The sequence below is a fragment of the Gadus chalcogrammus genome, chromosome 4, assembly GCF_026213295.1.
Source record: "Gadus chalcogrammus isolate NIFS_2021 chromosome 4, NIFS_Gcha_1.0, whole genome shotgun sequence".
Classification (NCBI taxonomy): domain Eukaryota; kingdom Metazoa; phylum Chordata; class Actinopteri; order Gadiformes; family Gadidae; genus Gadus; species Gadus chalcogrammus.
Genome location: NC_079415.1, coordinates 2842921 through 2866945, shown reverse-complemented (window position 1 = coordinate 2866945; position 24025 = coordinate 2842921). Strand labels below are relative to the sequence as shown.

Sequence of the window (24025 nt, the reverse complement as noted above, 5' to 3'; positions counted from 1 at the left end):
TCTCAACCCCCGCCTCCCTCTGTCTCACCCCCACCTCCTCCGCCCACACCCTTCTGCCTGTCTCACCCCCACCTCCTCCGCCCACACCCCTCTGCCTGTCTCACCACCACCTCCTCCCCCCCACCACCTCCTCCCTCTGTCTCACCCCCACCTCCTCCGCCCACACCCCTCTGCCTGTCTCACCCCCAACTCCTCCGCCCACACCCCTCTGCCTGTCTCACCACCACCTCCTCCACCCACACCCCTCTGCCTGTCTCACCACCACCTCCTCCAACCCCTTCCCTCCTCCCCTCCGACCACCACCACCTCCTCCATCACCACCACCTCCATCACCCCCTCTTCCTCCACCCCCACCACCCCCACCATCTCCACCCCCCCCCTCCCCCCCCAGCACCTGGTGTCGTCCATCACGGCGGCGGAGCAGGTGCTGGTGTTCTCCTCGGGGATCCTGGTGGAGTGCGACTCTGCCGCCGCCCTGCTGGCCCAGGAGGACAGCCTCTTCAGGGTGCTAGTGCGGAGCCACAAGTAGCCCCCCCCCCCCCCCCACCGCTCTGCTGGGGGCCGCCCTCCACCCTCCGCCCTCCGTCCTCCGTTATCCTGCTGCGCTCTCTGGTTCCGTCGCCCTTCTCTTTCTTCCTCACTCCTCTCCTTACTCTGGTTCTCCTACCTGCCCTTGCGGTGCCTTCCTCTTCCTCTTTTTACTCCTCTTCACTTTCCGTTTCTTGCCCCTTTTGTTCAGCGGGGGCTTATTCGCTCCCCTCCCTCCCTCCCTCCCTCCCTCCCTCCCTCCCTCCCTCTCTCCCTCCCTCCCTCCCTCCCTCTCTCCCTCGTTCTCTCCCTCCCTCTCTCTCTCACTCCCTCGCTTCCTCCCTCCCTCGTTCTCTCCCTCCCTCCCTCCCTCCCTTCCCTCCCTCCCTCCCTCCCTCTCTCCCTCCCTCCCTCCCTCCCTCCCTCCCTCTCTCCCCTCCCCCTCCTCCCTCCCTCTCTCCCTCGTTCTCTCCCTCCCTCTCTCTCTCACTCCCTCGATTCCTCCCTCCCTCGTTCTCTCCCCCTCCCTCCCTCCCTCCCTCCCTCGCTTCCTCCCTCCCTCCCTCCCTCCCTCCCTCTCTCCCTCGTTCTCTCCCTCCCTCTCTCTCTAACTCCCTCGCTTCCTCCCTCCCTCCCTCCCTCCCTCCCTCCCTCCCTTGCTTCCTCCCTCTCTCGCTTCCTCCCTCCCTCCCTCCCTCTCTCTCTCCCCCTCCCCCCCCCCGAGTTCTTCTTCTCCCCGTGGAGTGGGAGGCGCCCCAGGGGCCTGGAGTCTGGGGGGTCCGTCCCTCGCTGCCTCTGGCACCCCGTCCGGTTGGTACCAGACAGACCCCTCGCCTGCACGCCTACCGCACTAAACCCCAGACGGGACCAGACCAGACCAGACTAGACCAGACCAGACTAGACTAGACTAGACTGGAACAGTCTAAACCAGACCAGACCAGACCGGAACAGACCAGACCGGACCAGACCAGACTAGACCAGACTAGACTGGACTAGACCGGACTAGACCGGACTGGACCAAGCTGGAAATGACCAGACTGGACAAGACTGCACTAAACCCCAGACGGGACTAGACCAGACTAGACTAGACCAGACCAGACCAGATCAGACTAGACCAGACCAGTCTAAACCAGACCAAACCAGACTAGACTAGAATAGACTAGACCAGACTAGACCAGATCAGACTAGACCAGACCAGACCAGACTAGACTAGACTAGACTAGAATAGACTGGACCGGACCAGACCAGACTAGACCACACTAGACCAGACCAGACTAGACCAGACCAGACCAGACCACACCAGACCAGACTAGACCAGTCTAAACCAGAGCAGACCAGACCAGTCTAAACCAGAGCAGACCAGACCAGAGCAGACGGCACTAGTCCGGACTATCTCTTAGGCTCTGGTGTTCAGCGCTACATTGCATGGTCTACTGTGGTGGTTAATTCAGCGACGCATCGGCAATACAGATTTTACGTTTTAAAAGCAGTTTGTGGGTTTGTGAGAAGCGAAATGGCTGAAGTTTCAGGGTTTGAACATGAGGATGCGTCAGAGTTTTAATGCGTAAGAGTTTAATTCCATCAATTTAGAGACTCAAAGAAACAATCCTGCATGTTGTTCTTCTTTGAATGACTGCCGTATCATGTCTGTTGTATGTCGTTCAAATCTTGTAAAAAACGTCATATCGTCTTGGAAAAAACCCGCCTGTACACATTAATGATTCTTCTTCCTATGTGTGTTTGTGTGCGTGTCGATGTGTTGTGTTTGTGCGCGTGCATGCCCGTCCCTGTATGCGTGCGTGTGTGCCCATGCGTGCGTGTGACCATGCCTGTGTACCCATGTGTGAATGTGTCTCCGTGTGTATGTGTGTGCTTTTGCGTGTGTGTACCCGTGTGTGTATGTGTGTGTGTGCCTTTGTGTGTGTGTGTGTGTGTGTGTGTGTGTGTGTGTGTGTGTGTGTGTGTGTGTGTGTGTGTGTGTGCAGCACCGCGTCCACACCATCCTGGAGGCCGACCTGGTCATCGTGATGAAGAGGGGGAACATCCTGGAGTACGACAAACCCGAGACCCTTCTGTTGCAAGAGGACAGCATGTTCGCCTCCTTCGTCCGCGCCGACATGTAGGAACGGAAAAATCCTCGGAACGTACCGGTCTACGGTACGGTTAACGCACAACACGGCGTCGACCGTCGACGGACGGTCCGCGTGGATCCTTAACGTGTTTCCCGAGTTTGTTGGATCCCGTCCGGGACGGCCGGTTTGGGTCGAACAGAACAGTCGAGCCGGTCGTTCGGTTAGCCCCCCCCCCCTCCCCGACGTCTGCAGTTCATCGCCCCGGAGATGGAACCCGACGTTCTGCCATCTTGTTTAAAGGGGCGGTAACGCATCGAAGCCCACCAGGGAATTCGGTGCCCGGACCCTCAACTTATTTTTTTATTGAGTTTTTTTTTATTGATTTATTGATGTCTTTGATTTGATGTGTAATTGTCAAAGAAAAAAAAAAAAGATTGATGAATGCAGTGATTGGTTTATAAATCCATTCACTGTTAATTGTTAGTTCAAGGAATCGGTTGATTTATTCGTTGAAGTATTTTTTGGGGTTTCAACGTTTTATATATCGTCTTATAAAGTATTAACCTTTTTTTCATGTGTCATATCAGATCATATAGCCTCTTTTCAACACGTTTGTTTCACGCTTAAAATCACGGTGTGTCACAGGCCACGGAGTAAACTAGTCTTCAAAGTCCTGGTTTTGGTCCAAGATGAGAACTTCCTGCTTCAGAAAATTCAAGTCCCACATGCCCCACAAGCACTTTGGCATTTTTCGAAATTATAAATTAGAAAACACTGATGAACTAAATCAAAATATTAGGGATGGCTTTTATTTCCTGAAACTGGAATGTTCCTCCTAGTTTTGGCGTGTAGGAATATGTCAGGGTTGTATTGATTATTGACCGATTGAAACCGCAACTTCAACCTATCAAACCAAAAACAAAACCTCTTGATAAGGAATTTGAATGACGTGAATTTAGTCCTTGGCCTGTTGTGTATTTAATTTTAAACATCATGTTTCAACACGAATGAACATTACTAGTACAGAACTTTGTGTTGAGTCCAATGAACTGAATAGATGTCAAAAACAGCCTTATTCACGGTTCACAGGGACTAACAGTATAGCAACATATTATTTCTACACCAATAACCTTATTCTTTAGCTTTCCTTAATTAATGCACAGCTCTTCCTGCTACAGCAGGAATGGCGCTAGGCTAGCATCACTGCTAGCCGTTAGCTCAGCACTTGTTTTTGTTTCTGTGGCCTGTCTAGTGCGAACACTGTAGGGTACCACGCCAGAGACTCCTGTGAGAGCCGGTGGACCCCCCCTGTCTGTCTGCCTTCGTGCGTTGCTGAAACCCAACTTCTCTGGGACCCTGGGTACTAGCTATCCACCCCTCCCGAGATACCATTATTTTATATACACCTGTACTTCTATAGAGTCATTATAACCCTTTTTTTCTTTTTTGTGTCTTCATATCTGTACATATACTTAAAGTGTTGACGATTGTTGATCTGTTGGTTCAGTGGCAAGATTTTTGTTTTGTTTTGTTTTACATGGGGAGGGATAATTAGTCTTGTGTTTGATAAAGCTCCTTTTGAGTCTCAGATCACATTGTTATTATGGTCCTTATAGCGCTTAGAAGCTTTAAACTTTCAGTACTATGGTCAGGGGACAAAACAAGCCATATCTTGACAACAACCCAGTGTGTGAGTATGTTTCTATATCGGCTTTTTATTATGAATTTGTACTCGCTTTTTTATAGAGCAGTTTATTAACTCTCAACCCCATGTGATGTTGCTACAGGGACGGTCTTGAAATGGCTTTTAAACAGCAATTCAACATCACACCTGGTGTACTATATAGGCTCTTCCAGATACTTAAACTACAGGAATCTCACATTTATACCATAACAATAATATAATATAATCATAAATGGTCTATGGGGCCTTGGAGTAAAAACGTGAAGACCTTCAGACTGCAGCACCGGTATATCTCTCTCTCGCCTGCTTGTGGTTCATTCTCCTGGGTTTTGGACGTCAGGTCTGATCATCAGAGCAGACTCTCAGTGGACGGTATCCAGCACAGGGACGTCTGGCAACGGAAGTAACGCTAGCCAGCGAGGGACCCTCCGTCCCAGCCTCCTCCCGTCTGAGACACGCCCCCAGCTCAGAGGAGTGCGTATCAAAGTGTGGGACTGGATTTGTATTTTTTACCGATGACTTCTAAACTGTATGGTTTGTTTTTATATTCGAAATGGTGTCGGATGTTTCAGCTTGAGGTATGATTGTGTTCTTCGAGGAAACCGCTTTTGTCCCATGTGTTCTGCCCTGAAGTGTGTGAAAGCAGATGTTGGATACAATTGAGATAAAGCCAACAACTGCATTACTATGTTATTGGTTTTAGTTGTTTTTGTGACCTTTTTAAAATTTCCTCTGTCATATTTGTTTCACCTACATGTGTGTTTGTGTGTGTGTCTGTGTGTGTGTCTGTGTGTGTGTGTATGTTTTTTTCTGCTCCTGCATGATTTTGTGTGTGTCTGCACGTGTCTGTGGATGTTTTTGTCTGTGTATTCCTCTGTATAAGAACACATTTTCTTTCGATATATTTCTCAGAATCATGTCTAGAAGTGTTTGATACCATGTCCCATTCTCTGTTGTTTGTACGTGACTGTGTGCGTGCGTCTGTGTGTGTGTGTGTGTGTGTGTTTGGCGATGGGATCACATCTCTCTGCCAAATGTGTCTTGTTATTGGCTGGCGCCCCTCCACCCTATCCTCCGAGCAAAGAGCAAAGAAAAGAATGACTAACACAGAGGAAGAGAGACAGAATACTACTCATACTACTTCAGTGTCTCTGACAGCCCAAACGGTGACAGGTGATGGATCTCTTCTCATCCGATCTCCTCCACAGATATAAACCCGGGATGATATTTTTACTGAGTTCATGTTGTTCCTCAGTTGTGTCGGTGTATGAGAGGGCTGTCCCTACCCTGATCTTTATCGTTATCTATCTCCTTGAATCCCTCCCCCTCCTACCTATTTCAAGGTTGTTTCTTGATCATCGCATTTGTAAACTCTGCGTTGTGCGATTGGCAGCAAAGAGAAGATTAAACGGTTTTACACACACGCTTTTGATTCTGGGACTTTTCCTCGCCCTTTTGTAAAGTTGTTAATCACAGTACAATGTTCGTAGTAGTCTAACATCGGACAAGAAGCCATTGAGATAAATTTATTAATGGCCTTTATTATAGTATTCTACATAGTAACACTAATCCTATCAGTATCCGGGGCGGGAATGATTGTCAGTATAGCCCTACCACCCGAACCACAGCCTTGCATGTATGCCTAGGTACCCCCTCATCATGCAATCACCCCAACACATACAACTATGCATGTGTTGTGTGTCACAACTTTGATATTTATAAGATTAATTTGTTTTTCAAAAGAGCCGTTGACTGTTAAAACTATTAAATGATTTACAAACAGTCAGTTTCTAACTTCTCTTCATTTCTTTCTTGTTATCTATATACATATATATATATTTATATGTGTAAATATACATTATTCGATTATCACATTCAAACATAGTGTACCTCTTTTCATTGAATAAAAAGCATTGATTTTGGGAGTTAATTTTTCTTTCTCAAATATAAAATCCAACCCAAAACTTCTATGATGAAGAGCCAGCGGGTGGTCCGTTCGGTGGGCTTTCACCATGCAGACGCTTTACGCACAAACACCATAAGTGATGAAACAGCGCCACCTACAGACCACATCTCCACACAAGTCACGGATGCGCGCCTTTAAACGCAGCCAAGTTTGGAAACTCCTAAAAAAAAACACGTAGTTATTTATACAGCCTACGCCACCAAATTGTTGTATAATTCCGTTAATTTATGATACACGCTTCATTTTTACCTTTTATTATATTCCAACGCAAGCAAACACAACAAAAAACACCTACAATCTCCAGAAACAATATTGATAAAGTGAGGTCGGAGCAGCCCAGAGCCACACCGCCCATGCTCCTCCGTCATCCCGCCTCCGTCAGCCCCGCCGTGGGGTCGAAGGCGCCCTGGAAACTCCACTGAACTCGGGAGCAACTTTATGGTGGAAGCGGAGCTGGTGCGTCGAAGTTTTCTTTCGGAGAGCCTCGCCGTTTTTTCATTTTTTCAGACAGTCACTACCCTAATGCGATGAGAGATTGCAGAACATGTCCCTGAAATGCGGATTATTTCATCATTTAGTGCTTTATGGGTGCAGGTGAGAGCGTCGCGAGTGTTTTTGGGACTCGGCCGTCTTTTTGGACTCCGCATCAGGTGGCCCTACGAGGTGAACGGGATTTAGGGACGTCGAGTCCAGACTCAAGATGTTGGCCCGAAAAAGCATCATCCCGGAGGAGTTCGGACTACCGGGGCTCGCCTCTCGGATGCCCCGCAAGCCGGTGTTCAGGGACCGGGTGAACAAAGCCCGCTTCATCGCCAAGAACGGCTCCTGCAACTTGGCGCACAAGAACATCCGCGAGCAGGGCCGCTTCCTGCAGGACGTGTTTACCACCCTGGTGGACCTGAAATGGCGCTTCACCCTGGTGATCTTCACCACCACGTTCGTGAGCAGCTGGCTGCTGTTCGCCATGACCTGGTGGCTGGTGGCGTTCGGCCACGGGGATCTGAACCAGGACCGTGCGAACCGGACCGAGTGCGTCACTAACGTCAAGTGAGTCAATAAACTAGTTTACCCCTCACCGCTGGAGGACTGGTCTGGGTAAACCCCTGGCAGTGGGGAGCGTTGGAAAACACAGAGAATTCCTTAAACATGTTTTTTCATTTATGTGGAGTTCGATATCGATAACATAAGTTGATCTCTAACTTTCGATAAATTAAAGTGAATCCATTCTCTGAGTCTCTCTTGCCCCCCTCTCCCGGCCTCTCCCGTTCCCAGGTCGTTCTCCTCGGCCTTTCTGTTCTCCATCGAGGTGCAGGTGACCATCGGCTTCGGGGGCCGCATGATCACCGAGGAGTGCGGCACGGCCATCGCGGTGCTCATCATCCAGAACATCGTGGGGCTCATCATCAACGCCATCATGCTGGGTAGGGAAGGAGAGGGTGGAGAGAGGGTCGCGGGAGATGGGGACCCCCATTGCTATCTAGAGGCCGTTTCCTTCTTTTCGCTCTTCTGCAAATTTGTAGCCTACTGGGCCATTTATATGCATTTTATTTATTTTTATAAAGTATTAATAGAAAATATTGAACGTTTTGGCACTGTTTTATAGATTTACTTGTCTAATTTTGCGTTTCACTCAAAGGAGTTTAATGGTATTGTGAAAAGCATTTCTACAGTTGAACAGTTTGAGACAAAACATTTCTACATAGACATAATAACCAATAACACAACAATGTGCTTATCCTTTCAAAGGGGACTCCTATTCAAAGAGAAAAGTTAGTGTGAGAGTAGTGTGTATCACTACATTTAATCGGAAAACAAATCTTTACTATTTGGTTGACTGTCATTTGAATCTCTTCAATGAATTAATTTAATTATGAAGCAGGTATCGTTATGAGTCTAAACTTTAGAATCATCTACAGGTAGACTACAGACACTGGGATTCGAACCCAGAACCTCTTCACTGGGAGACAAACGCACTTACCAGCACCCCATTAGTTTAATATGGGCCAACTTAAAGCTGTTCGACATCCATTGATCAATCCTCGTACAAAGTACAAAAAACAGAAAAGAAAATCTCTTTAGTGTCCACTAGGGGGCCACTTGGCGTTACTGATAGCAACCACACGACGCATCGTGTAACAGCACATAGAGAAACAGTTACGACAGAGTATGAGGGAGCTCTCTATACCCTGATCTTTATCTGTATCCTTCTTGGATGGATATAGATAGCAGCTGGATACATATTTGTACATTATTTTCTATTTGAATATTTTCTATCCGACCATTTAAGTTCCCAGTTACAAAGTGTTGTTTTTTTTGGTGAGAAACGACGAATACTGCGTCGAGTCTTTTCAATCTCAAAAAAAAAAATCGTTTGAATAATCGTGACATCGATATTGACCAAAATAATCATCATTATGATTTTTTCCAAAATCGGCCAGCCCTACTAAAGCCGTCCATGTTCCCCCCCCCCTCCCCCTCCGCGTCTGCAGGCTGCATCTTCATGAAGACGGCGCAGTCCAACCGCCGCGCCGAGACGCTGATCTTCAGCCGGCACGCCGTCATCGCCGTGAGGAACAACCGCCTCTGCTTCATGACGCGCATCGGGGACCTCCGCAAGAGCATGATCATAGGAGCCGCCGTGCGCCTGCAGGTAGGCCCCGCCCCCTCCCGCGGTGCTCTGCTGTGATTGGTCGTTAGGGGCCGCCGTGCGCCTAAAGGTACGCCCCGCCCCCTCCTGCGGTGCTCTGCTGTGATTGGTCGTTAGGGGCCGCCGTGCGCCTGCAGGTACGCCCCGCCCCCTCCCGCGGTGCTCTGCTGTGATTGGTCGTTAGGGGCCGCCGTGCGCCTGCAGGTACGCCCCGCCCCCTCCTGCGGTGCTCTGCTGTGATTGGTCGTTAGAGGGCCGCCGTGCGGCTGCAGGTATGCCCCGCCCCCTTCCGTGGTGCTCTGCTGTGATTGGTTGAAGTAAGATCCTAGACTTAAAGGGGTAGTTCGGAATTTTGGACATAGGGCCTGATTCCCAAGTGAGCATTGGTATTCTATATCACTGGAGACAGTTTTTCAACCCATTTTATTCAGTCCTTCTAGTTGCGGAGTTCTCTCGTGCTAGGCTAGCGCAAGTGAACGGGAAAAGCTAGCCTGCTATTAAAAACAGTCTTACCCACTCCACAGTACACCCGAGGTCAATCAATAATAACACCAGACTATAGATTTAAATGTCTGTTTATTGAATAATGTTAGAAATAAAACCAACCTTGCATTGCATTGCATTTTGAGGGAATTGCTGGGTCTCAGCAGCAGTGTTATATTCCTGGTAGTAGGCTACGGCAGCGGCGGACTGATACCTAGGTTACCGGCTCTAGTTTATTTACCTGCCGCTGTCAATGCTACAAACGCCGAGTACAGTGAACGAAGGAATTAGCGTATTCAATTAAAAAGATATGGCCACGTTTGGAGGGCTTAGCGATGCATCTGCTTTTGACGACGATAATGAGGATTTTGTTGTATCCAACGAACCGTACATGTACGAGCCGGAATACACGGATGAAGAACTGAGAGAGATGGATGCTCAAAGGGCAGAACGAGAAAGAGCGTCTTTAGAGACCGTCCCCGCTGGAGCTGCAGTAGAGAACCGGGACAGAACAACGGGAGACTGGTGGTGCCAGTGCAGAAAATGTATTCAATGCCGACAGGGGACGAATGCTTTTGTTGCAGGGAGTGGGACTTAGTCATGAGTCACATGTACTTAGTCCGCCGCTGCCGTAGCCTACTACCAGGAATATAACACTGCTGCTGAGACCCAGCAATTCCCTCAAAATGCAATGCAATGCAAGGTTGGTTTTATTTCTAACATTATTCAATAAACAGACATTTAAATCTATAGTCTGGTGTTATTATTGATTGACCTCGGGTGTACTGTGGAGTGGGTAAGACTGTTTTTAATAGCAGGCTAGCTTTTCCCGTTCACTTGCGCTAGCCTAGCACGAGAGACTCCGCAACTAGAAGGACTGAATAAAATGGGTTGAAAACTGTCTCCAGTGATATAGAATACCAATGCTCACTTGGGAATCAGGCCCTATGTCCAAAATTCCGAACTACCCCTTTAAGGCAGAGATGGGACATAGGCCGTCCTACAAACTGGAGGAAACCGGTTTCAACTTAAAGGGGACATATCATACCACCAGGTGTGAGCGCGATTAGCCTTACAAGCCGTTTCGAAAATCTGCCCCATACGATGTTGCTCACCTATCCAGAACACATCTAGGTGGACACGCCCACTAGTGATGTCATATGGGGCAGATTTTCAAAACGGATTGTAAGGCTAATCACACTCACACCTGGTGGTATAACATGTCCCCTTTAAAAGAGAAAAACTGAGAACTGAAGTACACACTACACAGGTGAGTTGAATGAGTTAATTAACGCAGGTGGAATTGAACTAAAATCGCTTGTAACCTACACCCCCCCCTTGTGTCCAAAACACAAACTACAGGGGTTTCTGTAAAGGTGTTTTAATTCATGGCTCCATGCCTTGTCGGCTTAATAACTATTGATCTCTCATACCAATGTTTGACTGCATTGATAAACAATACCAATGGAAGATGTTCAATTTGTCGTCTGTCTTTTGTCACTGCAATGACAATGTTTTGGTTATTTTACTGAACCAAATCAACGGTTCAGTCGGTAGGTTGGTAACCGTAAGGTTGCTGGTTCGATCCCCGGCTCCTCCTAGACTGTCGCGGTGTCCCTGAGCGAGACGCCTCCCCCTGATTACTCCCGTCGAGCCGGCTGTCGCCCTACGTGGTCGCCACCTCCGTCGCCGGTGTGTGAATGTGTGCATGAATGGGTGAACGTCAGGCGACATTGTACAGCGCTTTGATTGGCCACTGGTTAGAAACGCGCCGTATAAATGCAGGCCATTACCGATGGTGAATGTTGGGCCCTCCACTGGTGGTCCTAAACACTAATGCACTGCTGTCCCGGTCCTGTGCCCCCCCCCCCGCCCCCAGGTGGTGAAGAAGACCACCACCCCCGAGGGAGAGGTGATCCCCATCCACCAGATCGACCTGCAGACGGAGAGCGCCCTGGCTAGCAACACCCTCTTCCTGCTGGCGCCGCTCATCATCTGGCACACCATTGACAAGAACAGGTCCACGCCGGGCACGCACGCACGCACGCACGCACGCACACACCGGGAACATACGCACCCACGCAAGCAGGCTCACGCACACATAAAAGTACACAAACCCGGACACACAGGTATACACATATTTTCATTTGTATATATATATATATATATATATCACTTTTATATTATATATATCATTTATATTCTAATTCCGCCAAGTCCGTTTCGCTAAATGCCACAAAGTGATAGACACTCTACCTTAAGGACTTGAGGTGAAACAATGAACCATTATGAAACTAAATCAATTAAAGACAAGAGTTTACGCGTCGACGCAAACGCACGGAAAATTAGCTAAGACAAAAAAAACACGTAAAATACAAAACATACGAAACCAAAAAATGTGAAAAGCGGTTGGAGCTTACACCTCTCCCTCCCCCCCTCTCTCTACCTCCCCCTCCCCCCAGCCCGCTGTACGACCTGTCGGCCATGGAGCTGCAGTGCAGCGACCTGGAGGTGATCGTGATCCTGGAGGGCGTGGTGGAGACCACGGGCATCACCACGCAGGCCCGCACCTCCTACATCTCGGACGAGATCCAGTGGGGCCACCGCTTCGTGCCCATCGTCAACGAGGAGGAGGGCGTCTACTCCGTGGACTACTCCAAGTTCGGCAACACCGTCAAGGTAGTAGTGGGAGTAGTAGTAAAAAAAAATGGAATACTATTTTTTTTTATACTATTTTCTTTTTACTATTTTTTTTATTTTTTACTTATTTGATGTAAGGGATAATGGTAAGTAATACCCTGACTCATTTGTACTTTTTACTTAGTTACTTAAGTACTACATACTTACTTACGGGAGGCAGTAGTTCATGAGGTAGAGCGCGTTGGCTTATAACCGCAACGTTGCTAGTTCGAATCCCCGGCACCTTGTAGCTAGAGTGTTGTGGTGTCCCTGAGCAAGGCACCTCTCGCCCCGACTGCTCCCGACGAGCTGGCTGTCACACTTTTGATACGGGATACTTGTAGTTGTAATGTTGTTTACGTATTTGATGTGAGGGATAATCGTAAGAAATACCTTATTTGTACTTTGTACTTTCTTACTTCAGTTATACTTTCTTACCTACTAGATTGTATACTTAAATTGTAAACAAATTCCTAAAGTCATCTCAATCATATAGCATACGTAGCTCGCCAATGCTAATCAACAGAACTACGAATTTGAGTTGATGTGCGCGTTATTTTCCATAAATCATCGAATCCAAAAAATATATATTGTGTAAATCATAATTTATCCAAAACAATCCAAACCGATGCTAGCCCAATGCTAACGCGCAATGCGGTCCGTCCGCCACCAGGTGGCGACGCCGCGCTGCAGCGCCAGAGAGCTGGACGAGAAGCCGTCCATCCTCATCCAGACGCTGCAGAAGAGCGAGCTGTCGCACCAGAACTCCCTGCGCAAGCGCAACTCCATGCGCCGCAACAACTCCATGCGCCAGGGCGCCGCCGGCAGCGGCAATGTGCGCAGGAACAACTCGGCCCTTGCCATCCCCAAGGTGCAGTTCCTCACGCCGACAGACGGGGGCGCCAGCCTGGTCACCTGACACAACGCACGCGGAGCCCCCCCCCCTCCGACTCTCCCCGATGGCTCGCTCGGAATGGAGTGTCACCCTGTGCTTTTGTCGTTCACGATGTGTGGCGTTATAGCTGATGATAGCACTGTGTTGTTAGGGTTTAGTTTTTCTCTACTTTGTTTCTGTACTAAAGTATTTTCGGATACGTTTTTTGAGGAATGGTATTTATCGTTTTTCATTTTGGCATTGGGAAGAATTATCATTATGAATCGTGCAAAAATAAGCGGGAAATGAAAAGTCAATATGTGATTGTACTAAGAATGTGGCCTGTATTTACCCTGGAAATCCGGAGTTCTCGCGAGAGCACAATTTGAATTTGCTCAGCGAGTCACTCTGGGAACGGGCAATATACGCACTCCCCGATTCCCCTGGATCAGAAAAATGACCCAATCACATCGGTGTATCTGATATAGGCGGGCCAAAGCGTTGCTGTTTTACCGACCGGATGCAGCAAGAGTCATTTCTATTGGTTAGCTCTGCTGGTCTGGATACGTCACCCCTTGTATTCTTCTGAATGGTCAGTGTGATCCAATTGCATGCAGTGATATTTTCATGCATGCTTGGTGCCGCCCCTCGAGTTGGGCCATTTTCATTACTCGTTGCCAGAGCCAGACCCTACAACTTTCTAGATGTGGGACTGGATTTCCAGGCTAGCCTATATTAGCCTACCGCTCCAAATCGAATTTAAACTCCTGAACTGAATTTTCTTGTATCTCAGATCACTGCACTTTGAGTAAATATACAGCGTGATGTTTGGTCATGTGACCTTCTTAACGTTTAGTATCTTTCATTACCTGAATATGTTTTTATCTTTATTTTTAACTGACATTTTTTCTTGTACTGGCACATCTTTGCTACAATGTCCGTAAGAAAAAAGACAATCTTTGAATGATGAAGGTCATATCAGCGCCTTTACTTTGAAGGACAATTCTTTGAGATGTATCTCAACTCCAACAAGATGTACCGACAACTTTTCTATCCATAGATGCATCATTCATATGTCAAATGTTTTCCTACTTTTTTAAAACTTTTTAACACTTTGTGATTTTTAGAAACTTGATATGTGCCTCCTGAATTAAAATATATTATTATTGCAATCCAACAAGGCTATTTTTATTCATGAGATTTTTTTTATGATATCACATCCAAACATTTTTCAATAATAAGCAAGCTTTTTTACGTATACAACATCAAATGCAACTCTCACGCAAACGCGACAGCAAAGAGTGTGTTGTAACAGGATAAGGCCACTAGACGTCGCTATGCGCACGTCTTCGCGCTTAAGACTAATAGCGGGCGCCAGGTGTTTTGACTGATTAAGAAGTAACGTGTGCACCACTCACGTGGAGGAGGGTTTCAGACGCAGTGTTGTTTTGAGGAACAACTGAACACCGGTCCTGATGTCTGTCATTCCTTTATTTCTCCTCTCACTTACACTGAGGGGAATTCGCACCGGTAATGTTACATTTTGACTAATAGAAATGTGGTCTCCTAGTCATTTTCAATAAGACCTACTGGTTACATTTCCGAATGAATCAATCTTCCATTGTGTTAACGTAAACGTGACCCTCTGTCATGACCGGTCCGTAGGAGTCAATACGCATTACCGAGTAGCTTATGACCTGATCAATCTTCTACCTCTTGACAACGTGACTTTCAGAAGGCAGCAACCACACCAATCAAACGGAGCATGATGAAGAACACTACGGTACGCGTTATTCCCGTCTGTTCGAGTTTCAGCCCTAACAAGGTTCACTCCGCATGAACGTGAACTTTGCGATCATCAGCATTGGCGGGGATTCGCACCTTCACCCCCGAGCTGGAGATCGAGACGAGGATCATCGGTGGGAAGGAGGCGTGGGCCCACTCATGGCCGTGGCAGGTTTCCCTCCGGTACGCCACCATGCCGGCGTGTGGAGGCGCCATCATCGCCCCCTCGTGGGTCATCACCGCGGCGCACTGTTTTCAGAGGTAAACATGTCACTAAAGTCTTCCTTCTGATTCCGGCAAGAACTGTCAAAACAATGACATGTCGAATCAATGCAAAAACGTCCTGGTTGTTTGCACAAAATGTGGAGGGGTTACTTAAAGCCGAACTAAAATAGGGTTTTTGTTTGTGCTTGTTTGTGTTTTCACAGGTTTAAGACCGCCTCTTCTTGGATGGTGATGGCAGGAAAACATGACCTGGGGAACCCGAACGAGGCCTTTCAACAGGTGACGACGAATACGCACATCTTTGTGTTTGCAACTGTACATGCTACATACCGTTAGCCTCATAGCATGATCGCCTGAGTCATATTTCAAGCTTCATCTTGTAATTAACGTCAATAGTTGCCTCAGTAAAATAGATGACTTGGGAAGAGGGCGATCATGGAATGTAACGGGCTCTCTGATTGGCTTAGGATATAGCCAATGACGCACAGTGATTCAGCAGCATTAGGAGGGTAGAGTTAGGTTAGATATCACAATTTGGCCAAAATATGACTTGGGCAATTGCGCAATGAGGTTAACGAATCAGTGTAGTGATCTTTTAGTGATCCGTTAAACACCTTGAGGCGCTCCTACCGGCCTAAACTTACTCTTAAACGTGAAGATTTCTCGTTGGTATCCGACGCCCTAGCTGGTGGGCGTGTCCAGGATCGTGACCCACCAGGGCTACAGCCGGCGCACCAAGGAGTTTGACGTGGCTCTGCTGAAGCTCCAGACGCCCCTGCTGTACGACGAGCACGTCAGGCCCATCGAGATCTGGATGGACGCCCTGCGGCCCGCCATGAGCTGCTCCGTCACCGGCTGGGGCTCCACCCGAGAGAGTAACGTGCCCACACCGTCTCACTCCGTCCCCGAGACGTGGCTAACAACGCCGCCGCGCTCGCCGCCGTGTGCCCACCGCCTCCGTCCGTTGACTGATCCCCGTTGACTTTGAATGGGGACGGACGCGCAATGCGTTGTGGGTCCGTGCGCTGAAGGCTCCGTCGAAAAGTTGAAACATGTTCAACTTTTTCAGCAGCGCCGGATCCGTCATCCAATCGGATCACGTATGCAAATTTAACCACTGTGACACTACTCGGGCTCTGACGACCCTGGAAACCTCCCCCACCATCCGTCAGCAACGCCTTCTGAGTCCTTTGGCTGACGGTGCAGTGGGCACAAGGCGTCACACTGTACGTGTCCGTCGACGGAGGGCGTGTCTGAACGTATGGGGGACGCGATCTGATTGGCTGACGGATCCGTCGCTTTTTCCTGAAAAGTTGAACGTTTCTCAACTTTCCGACGCAGGCAACGCAGCCGACGGAACGGATCAACCCACAATGCATTGCGATGGCGCCCCGTGCAAAGTCAACGAGATCCATCCACGGACGTGTACAGTGTGAACGCGGCATTGCTCACGAACGCTTGTGGCTTCATACACCTGTTGAATATTGTCCTGGGCTCGCCTCAGAGCCATTTGCACTTTGATTTTAGTTAAGTTAAACCCAACCATTGATTTTGATCCCGGATTGACGTATTCAAAAGTTACTGGCTTTCGATCCCCAAGAGCTTCAGCCTTGGAGTTCAGCTCGATTTTATAATGTGTTCCTGGACCCGGTCTTGGTTCTGGTTCGTAAATTTGTTCCTCGAACCGGTCTTTGTCTTGGTCCTGGTTCCTAAATGTTTTCCTGGTCCTCCTGGTTCCCAAATGTGCTCTGGTCCCTGTCTTGGTCTTGGTCCTGTTTCCTCCTCCTTTTTTAAATGTGTTCCTGAACGCGGTCCTGGTCCTCGATCCTAAATGTGTTCCTGGACCCGATCCTGGTCCTCGATCCTAAACGTGTTCCTGGACCCGGTCTTGGTCCTGGTCCCTCCCCCCTGCCCCCCCCCCCCCCCCCAGATGGTCCGCGGGTCAACCGGCTCCAGGAGGTCAACGTGAGTCTACTGCCGCTGGACAAGTGCAACCAGTTCTACCGCGGCCGCATCTGGCCCACCATGTTCTGCGCCGGGAGACCGGAGGGGGGAGTCGACGCCTGCCAGGTGGGAACGCTGGGAATCCTCAGCATGGGGGGTCTGGGAGTAGGGGTCGGGATCTGGTTTGGAAGTGGGTCGGAACACACAAGGGAAAACTATTTTTCCAACTGACACACTGAAATGGTATTTTTGGTCCCAGGATGGAGAGTTTGAGAAGGACGACAGCCAGAATATTTATTAAATGTAATGTACATTGAATGCATAGCACTTTATAAAAATGGCCGATTTTAATAAAACATACCTCCAGAATTGTGATATAATTATGTGGTTAATTCAGCAAAACTACAGCAGAATTAAGTTTCTCAGGAGTCCTTGCTGCTGTACCACCTCACAACGTGGTACTTTAGGATAGCCCAGTTACAGATTAGGAAGATTCGAGGAAGCGATGGGCTTTGACAGAGTATTGTCAATGGAGAATGTCCATATTGGGTGGCTCCCTGTTTGTAAGAGGTAGATTTATACTCCCTTCCTTCCATCAATATAAGGTCGAGGGGAGACAAAGCTCTGTTCATTTTTATCCTTTATTTACGTGACCATAGTTTTGTTTTATGTAAAAAAAAAGGATCAGTTCTCGTCGTTCACCTTCGGGATTCATTCGTTCTGACCGAATCGTTCGCGACTCGCCCATGCCTATTGTGTACATACCTTGCGCCGTGTTCTCAGAGCGTCTAACCCCGGGTGTTGTGGCCCCCAGGGAGACTCCGGGGGCCCGCTGTCGTGCTTCACGGGGGAGCGGTACAGGCTGGGGGGCTTGGTGAGTTGGGGGGTGGGCTGTGGGCGTCTCCACCGGCCCGGCGTGTACACCAAGCTCCAGGACCACGCCCCCTGGGTCGCCGACGTCATGAACAGTAGGTCGCCTCCCGATGGTGCCATCATGTCGTCAAATATCTCGTCTGATTTCATGTGATGTTGATCTTTTTCGCCGTGTCCTGTTTCGGTTACAACTGCAGGTGATCGAGTGATGATTTATAGTGACTCTCCAAGTGTCGGAAAAAGTGAGTACCGTTGTGGACGTTGAGCGGATGTTGCATCCCTGAACGATCGGAAAACCAGGGGGCACCCGTTTTTATCGTCTCCGGTCTTGTTTGATTCCTTTACTCAAGTGCTAGTGCAGACAACATCATGTTAAAGGGGACGTATTATACCACCAGGTGTGAGTGTGATTAGCCTTTACAAGCCGTTTTGAAAATCGGCCTCTTCTGACATCACAAGTGGGCGTGTCCACCTAGATGTGTGCTGGATAGATCAGTCTCCCAGCCTACCGAGTGGACTGTAACAAACGTTGTTCGTCTATCCGTCATACATCTAGGTGGACACGCCCATTTGTGATGTCACTAGAGGCAGATTTTCAAAACGTCTATTAACGGCTTATCGTACTACTACTACTACCGTAATTTTCGGACTATAAGCCGCGCCTTTTTTCCCATTTTGCGATTCTGCGGCTTATATAACGGTTCGGCTAATCTTTGAATTTTATAGCTAACGGCCACTAGGGGGCCATTTTACAGGTTACAGTCTACCAACTTTAACTCTATGGGCTCTATGAGCGGTCCGCGCCCCCCCCCCACCTTTTAAGCGACGGGCTCCAGTGCAGCTTATATATGTACACATCATTCAATTTTGCTGCTGCGGCTTATACTCCGGTGCGCCTTATAGTGCGGAAAATACGGTACATTGAATTTATGTAGCCCATTTTTTTTTGGAAACTCAAAGCGCTTACAGTGAAGGGGAGGAACCTCACTAACCACCACCAGTGTGTACCACCCACTTGGGGTGACGGCAGCCAATCAGCGCCAGAACGCTCACCACACACTAGCCTGAGGTGGAGAGTGAGGGAATTAATGAATAAGCCAATTATACAGGGGGATGATTAGGGTACCAGATTGAATGAGCCTGGCTGGGCAGTTTTAGCCAAGACACCGGGGGAATCCCCTACTCTTTGCGATTAGTGCCCTGGGATCTTTTATGACCTCAGTGAGTCAGGACCTCGGTTTTACGTCGCCTCCAAAGGACGAGACGTACACCTGGCGGTATAATATGTCCCCTTTAATTGAATAGATGGCAAATTAGGGTTGTAATAATAATCTCTCGGGTATTAATAAACCTCCACAGTCCTCCTGAAGCTAGCTGGGCTACGCTAACCTCTCCTCTTCCCAGGCGGCGGTCTCTCCTGTGGGGAGGCCCAGACTCCTGCCTGTCGCCTGGGCTCCATCCCCGCCACGCTGGTGGCCGCCGGGGGGGAGGCCCTGGCGGACGGGGGGGGTGAGGTGGGGCCGGGCGGGGTCACGGAGGCCTGCCCCTACTCCTGGCCCTGGCAGGTGAGCCTGCAGTCGGAGGGCCGGCACTACTGCAGCGGGACCCTGATCCACCGGCACTGGGTGCTAGCGCCGCACCACTGCAACGCTAAGTGAGTGTCAGTAGCCAGTAGCCTACGACCGCGGCGGCTAAAGCTACCAGCTAATGGCCAACGCCAACCAATACCCTGCCTTGTGGCTTACACAAGCTAGTACCCTCCCTAGCGGCTAGTACCCTCCCCCGTTGGCTAGGACAAGCTAGCACCCTCCCTAGCGGCTAGGACAAGCTAGTACCCTCCCTAGCGGCTAGTACCCTCCCCCGTTGGCTAAGACAAGCTAGCACCCTCCCTAGCGGCTAGGACAAGCTAGTACCCTCCCTAGCGGCAAGTGCCCTCCCCCGTTGACTAAGACAAGCTAGTACCCTGCCTAGTGTCTAACACCCTCCCTAGCGGCTAATTCCAGCTAGTGCCCTCCCTAGCGGCTAACCCAAGCTAAAGCCCTCCTTAGTGGTTACCACCAGCTGGTACCCTCCCTCGGGACTAACACTAGCTAGTGCCCTCCCTAGTGTCTAATACCCTCCTCAGTGGCTAACGCAAGCTAATACCCTCCGCAGTGGCTAACACAAGCTAATACCCTCCCCAGTGGCTAACACAAGCTAATACCCTCCCCAGTGGCTAACACAAGCTAATACCCTCCCCAGTGGCTAACACAAGCTAATGCCCTCCCCAGTGGCTAACACAAGCTAATGCCCTCCCCAGTGGCTAACACAAGCTAATACCCTCCCCAGTGGCTAACACAAGCTAATACCCTCCCCAGTGGCTAACACAAGCTAATACCCTCCCCAGTGGCTAACACAAGCTAAGGCCCTTCCATGTGGCTAACACAAGCTAATACCCTCCCCAGTGGCTAACACAAGCTAATACCCTCCCCAGTGGCTAACACAAGCTAATACCCACCCGAGTGGCTAACACAAGCTAATGCCCTTCCATGTGGCTAGCAGCAGCCAACACCCATCTTTTCCCTCCAGGACGGGGGACATGGTAGTGCTGGGGGTCCACGACCTGCGCTTCATGGCGTCCCAGAGCGTGCCCGTGGACGAGGTGTTTGAGCAGGCCCAGGACGGCAGCTTCCCCCCCAGCAACGACCTCGCCCTGATCCGCCTCAGCGAGCCGGCTCGTTCCGGTGAGCCGAGCCGAGAGCTGTCGCTAGCGCCGCGTTCACACCGTACACGTCCGTCGACCGGTCTCACTGGCTTTGCACGGGGCGCTCTCGACATGCACTGTGGTTTCGGTCCGTTCCGTTGCCTGCGTCAAAAAGTGAAATGTTCGACTGTTTAGGCAGAAACGGCCAATCAGATCGCGTCCCCCGAACGTCAGACACGCCCTTCGTCGTCCGACGACGGACGGGTATAGTGTGAACGCGGTGTAACTCATCTTCAACTGTTATTATGATATCATTTTAATTTTACTCATTGTTCGTAGTGGTGGGAGATTTTGTCTGATTTTCTTGGACTTTCAAGGTGACCGGAGTTAAAGGTGACATATTATACCAACAGGTGTGAGTGTGATTAGCTGTTACAAGCCGTTTTGAAAAAGTGGACCACCTGGATATAGGGCTGGGCGATATGGACAAAATCTTATATCACGATATGAGTAATTTTATGTCACGATATGGATATATATCACGATATGGTATTTTTGAAGTAAATTAAAATAATAAATGGCTTAAAATAACCATACTTCACATTTGATCAGTTTTTTTCTTTTATTTTGAACTTGAATTTCCATGCTTACAAAGGAGTAAGTAGTGAACAATCTGTCATTAACGGCAGTGTCATATAGTGCAAACATCTTGTAAACATTTAACTGTTTTTTCAATACAAATAACATTTTTTTTAAAGGTGTGCTTCACACCTGCCTGGCTGTCAGTCAGTGCAGTGTAATATAAAATAAAAATCACAGCATCACACAAATATTTTAAATACTAATTATACACTTATAAAATAAAGTTATGTGCTGTGCAAATAGCTGGTGGTAAAAATAGAACTGTTTCTTCAATACAAATGAGATTTTTTTTCAAGTTAACAGGTGAGTCTCACACCTGCCTTGCTTCAGTCAGTGCAGTGCAATATAATTTTTTATTTTTATTTTATTTCTCTCTCGATATAAACGATATGGCCAAATCTCTCCCGGTAGACACTTTCATATTGTCCACGGTATGATATCGTCATATCGCCCAGATATGTGCTAGATGTATCAGTCAACCAGACCACCCAGTGGACTGTAGCAAACGTTGCTCATCTATATCAGTCACACGCCCACTTGTGATATCCGAAGAGGCAGATTTTCAAAATGGCTTGTAACGGCTAATCACACTCACATCTGGGGGTAAAATGGTGCCATCCATTTGTATGTTATGTCCGACCTACGACCCAATTTCCTGGCTTGCAGCACTTACAGCGTTCCCGTTTCTCATTGGCTAGTCATTGTTATTGTTAGCTATATTAATTAGCCTCTTTAGCAAACCAGCTCGAAATACCAACACAACTTTACATTGTATTGCACGCCCAGCAAGACCGTGAGATTCATAAATGGTGACCAGCATAAAGTAGCATTGTAATCGAGAGCATTTAAAATCGATATTAAAATGACCACAGGTATAAATAAACAGAAAATACCGTACCGGCGCACCATATAAATGGATAGCGCCATAATGCGTCACCTTTTTAAGGTTTCGCTGTGCTGCCTACAACTCCCACAATGCCTTGTGTTTCTCTGCCGTCCACCAGGCATCCCTGTCTGTCTCCCTGACGACGACATCGAGGTCGACGACAGCTGGACGTGTGTCACCACCGGCTGGGGACAAACCAAAACATCGGGTATTTTTACAAACAATGGGTTTAATGAATAAGATTCATCAAATTAGTGATTATAGCATTTTTTATATAATATAGTCATTGGAAATTACATTAATTTTTATTTTATTCTTTTGGGCTACAAATATGTATTTATTTTTTAATCAGACAATTTTTCGGTACGATTCTTTGGAATTCCTGTTGTTGCTCGTCACTCCCTACCTCGTACGCCCCTCCCCTAACCCCGCCCCTCAGACAAGGTGAGCCCCCACTCGCTGCACCAGGCCACGGTGAGCCTGGTGAACCTCACCGCCTCCCGGAGCATCTGGGGGGAGGGCCTCATCAAAGACACCCATCTCTGCACCCACCCGGCTGCAGCCATCCCCTGCATGGTAAGGTGGTGCTGTCTACTGCATGGTAAGGTGGTGGTGGTGTCTACTGCATGGTAAGGTGGTGCTGTCTACTGCATGGTAAGGTGGTGGTGCTGTCTACTGCATGGTAAGGTGGTGCTGTCTACTGCAGGGTTAGGTGGGGCTGTGCAGACCTCTTTTCACCACGCGGTGTGCTGGCGCGGCCTTTTGAAGCCCTTAAAGACACGTGTTTTGTGCTGAGAGGTCGAACGTTTTTGGCAACTATCCAGTGAAATTTGAGGTCTGTTGCTGTCATCTAGTGGTCAAAAGTAATATGCCATGGTATTCTCTGACAACGGAGAACCAACATTGTTTCATTTGATTCTAACCTTTTTAAGTTATCTTAAATTCCTTGTCTAGTGTTGATGTTCTTGGACCAAACAACCCTTCTCTCTATTTCTGTCTGCCGCTCTCTGTCTCTGCCTCCCTCCCTCCCTCTCTCTCTCTCTCCGCCTCCCTCTCTGTCGCCCCCTGCAGGGAGACGCGGGAGCCCCCCTGGTGTGCCAGAAGCACGGGGTGTACTTCCTGTTCGGCCTGGTCACATGGGGCAGCCGGCGCTGTGACCTCATCAGGCCGGCTGTGTTCTCCAGCATCGCAGACGTCCAGCTGTGGATCAGAGACACCACCGAGGACGTCTGAGTTTTAGATCTGCGCCTGAATAAAAACGTTTTGAAACCTTTATATTTGGTGTGGATTTCTTTAAGATTATGCTCATAGAAATCGGCAATTTGGGAAGATTTAATCCCAAACGATTTGTGTGGAATTCAGGCGTAATTTGTTTGTTAACGAGTAGGGGTTGGCGGTCTTGCTCAACGGTGCTGACTGTTGGACCTTTTGAGATGGAACTCGGAACCATTTCTGTCTGGTTGAACCACAAAGCAATAACCTGTCCTGCCCCCTGATGGTGGTGCAAGATGATGCATCAACTTAACGTTGCTGCAAAATCGAAAATATATGACCTGTGGAGTATAATAGTGACTCGAGTCGTGACGTGAGAGGGGCTGTGGAGTCAGATTAACTGGATGGTCGTGATGTAAATTGGACGCTTTGTACATTAAAAGCCCACTTTGACACATATCATCTCTGCTCGTTTGGCAGTTGGAAGGTGAGTCATTTAGTGAGTCAGTTGGAAAATTCTATAGGAAAATCTGCGGCAGTCGAGTTGATGAACAACTTGAATGTAACAAATGTCCAGAACTCAAACCGATTGAGTTCTCTAAACTTCCCATTACGCTATTTACCGATTTCTCACACTGTGAATGAGTTCAGATTAGCCCCATGTGAATAGCAAGCAATGGTGATCCATATCTAAAAATAACTTTAAAAAAAATCACTGCAGGCCTACTATATTGACAATGTCAAAAAAAAAAATCTGTTCATTTTTGCCATTGCTAACCCTTTTTGGTCCAAGCGGAATTTCTCAAGTCCTGCTTTCAGTGTAGGGAAATATTCGCCACCAT

At 48.5% G+C, this 24025-nt stretch overlaps 3 protein-coding genes across 5 annotated transcripts in view; all 3 read left to right on the top strand.

Moving 5' to 3' along the window:
- LOC130380418 (ATP-binding cassette sub-family C member 9-like) overlaps nt 1–529 on the top strand; it is a 35877-nt gene extending 35348 nt beyond the window's left edge. The window contains exon 27 of the mRNA XM_056587609.1: nt 392–529. Coding sequence (XP_056443584.1) covers nt 392–529 — 138 coding nt within the window. The remainder of the gene's footprint in view (nt 1–391) is intronic.
- A 5925-nt stretch (nt 530–6454) lies between these two features.
- Nucleotides 6455–14134, top strand: kcnj8 (potassium inwardly rectifying channel subfamily J member 8). Its single transcript, XM_056588849.1, has 6 exons — nt 6455–7297; nt 7523–7671; nt 8740–8900; nt 11260–11399; nt 11843–12059; nt 12733–14134. Exons 1-6 carry the CDS (start codon nt 6951–6953, stop codon nt 12976–12978), a joined length of 1260 nt encoding a protein of 419 aa, XP_056444824.1. The 5' UTR covers nt 6455–6950; the 3' UTR covers nt 12979–14134.
- A 182-nt stretch (nt 14135–14316) lies between these two features.
- ovch1 (ovochymase 1) lies at nt 14317–23352 on the top strand. 3 transcript variants are annotated; one of them, XM_056588847.1, is made up of 13 exons: nt 14317–14463; nt 14672–14716; nt 14796–14979; nt 15147–15222; nt 15629–15818; nt 16874–17013; nt 17702–17855; nt 17958–18002; nt 19165–19414; nt 20302–20483; nt 22090–22179; nt 22411–22547; nt 23043–23352. In XM_056588847.1, exons 1-13 carry the CDS (start codon nt 14409–14411, stop codon nt 23202–23204), a joined length of 1710 nt encoding a protein of 569 aa, XP_056444822.1. In that variant the 5' UTR covers nt 14317–14408; the 3' UTR covers nt 23205–23352. The 3 variants fall into 3 exon arrangements, with proteins under 3 accessions (XP_056444822.1, XP_056444821.1, XP_056444823.1); XM_056588846.1 differs by having other exon boundaries at nt 14669–14716; nt 23043–23347; XM_056588848.1 differs by having other exon boundaries at nt 14669–14716; nt 20329–20483; nt 23043–23344.
- The last annotated feature ends 673 nt before the right edge of the window (nt 23353–24025 follow it).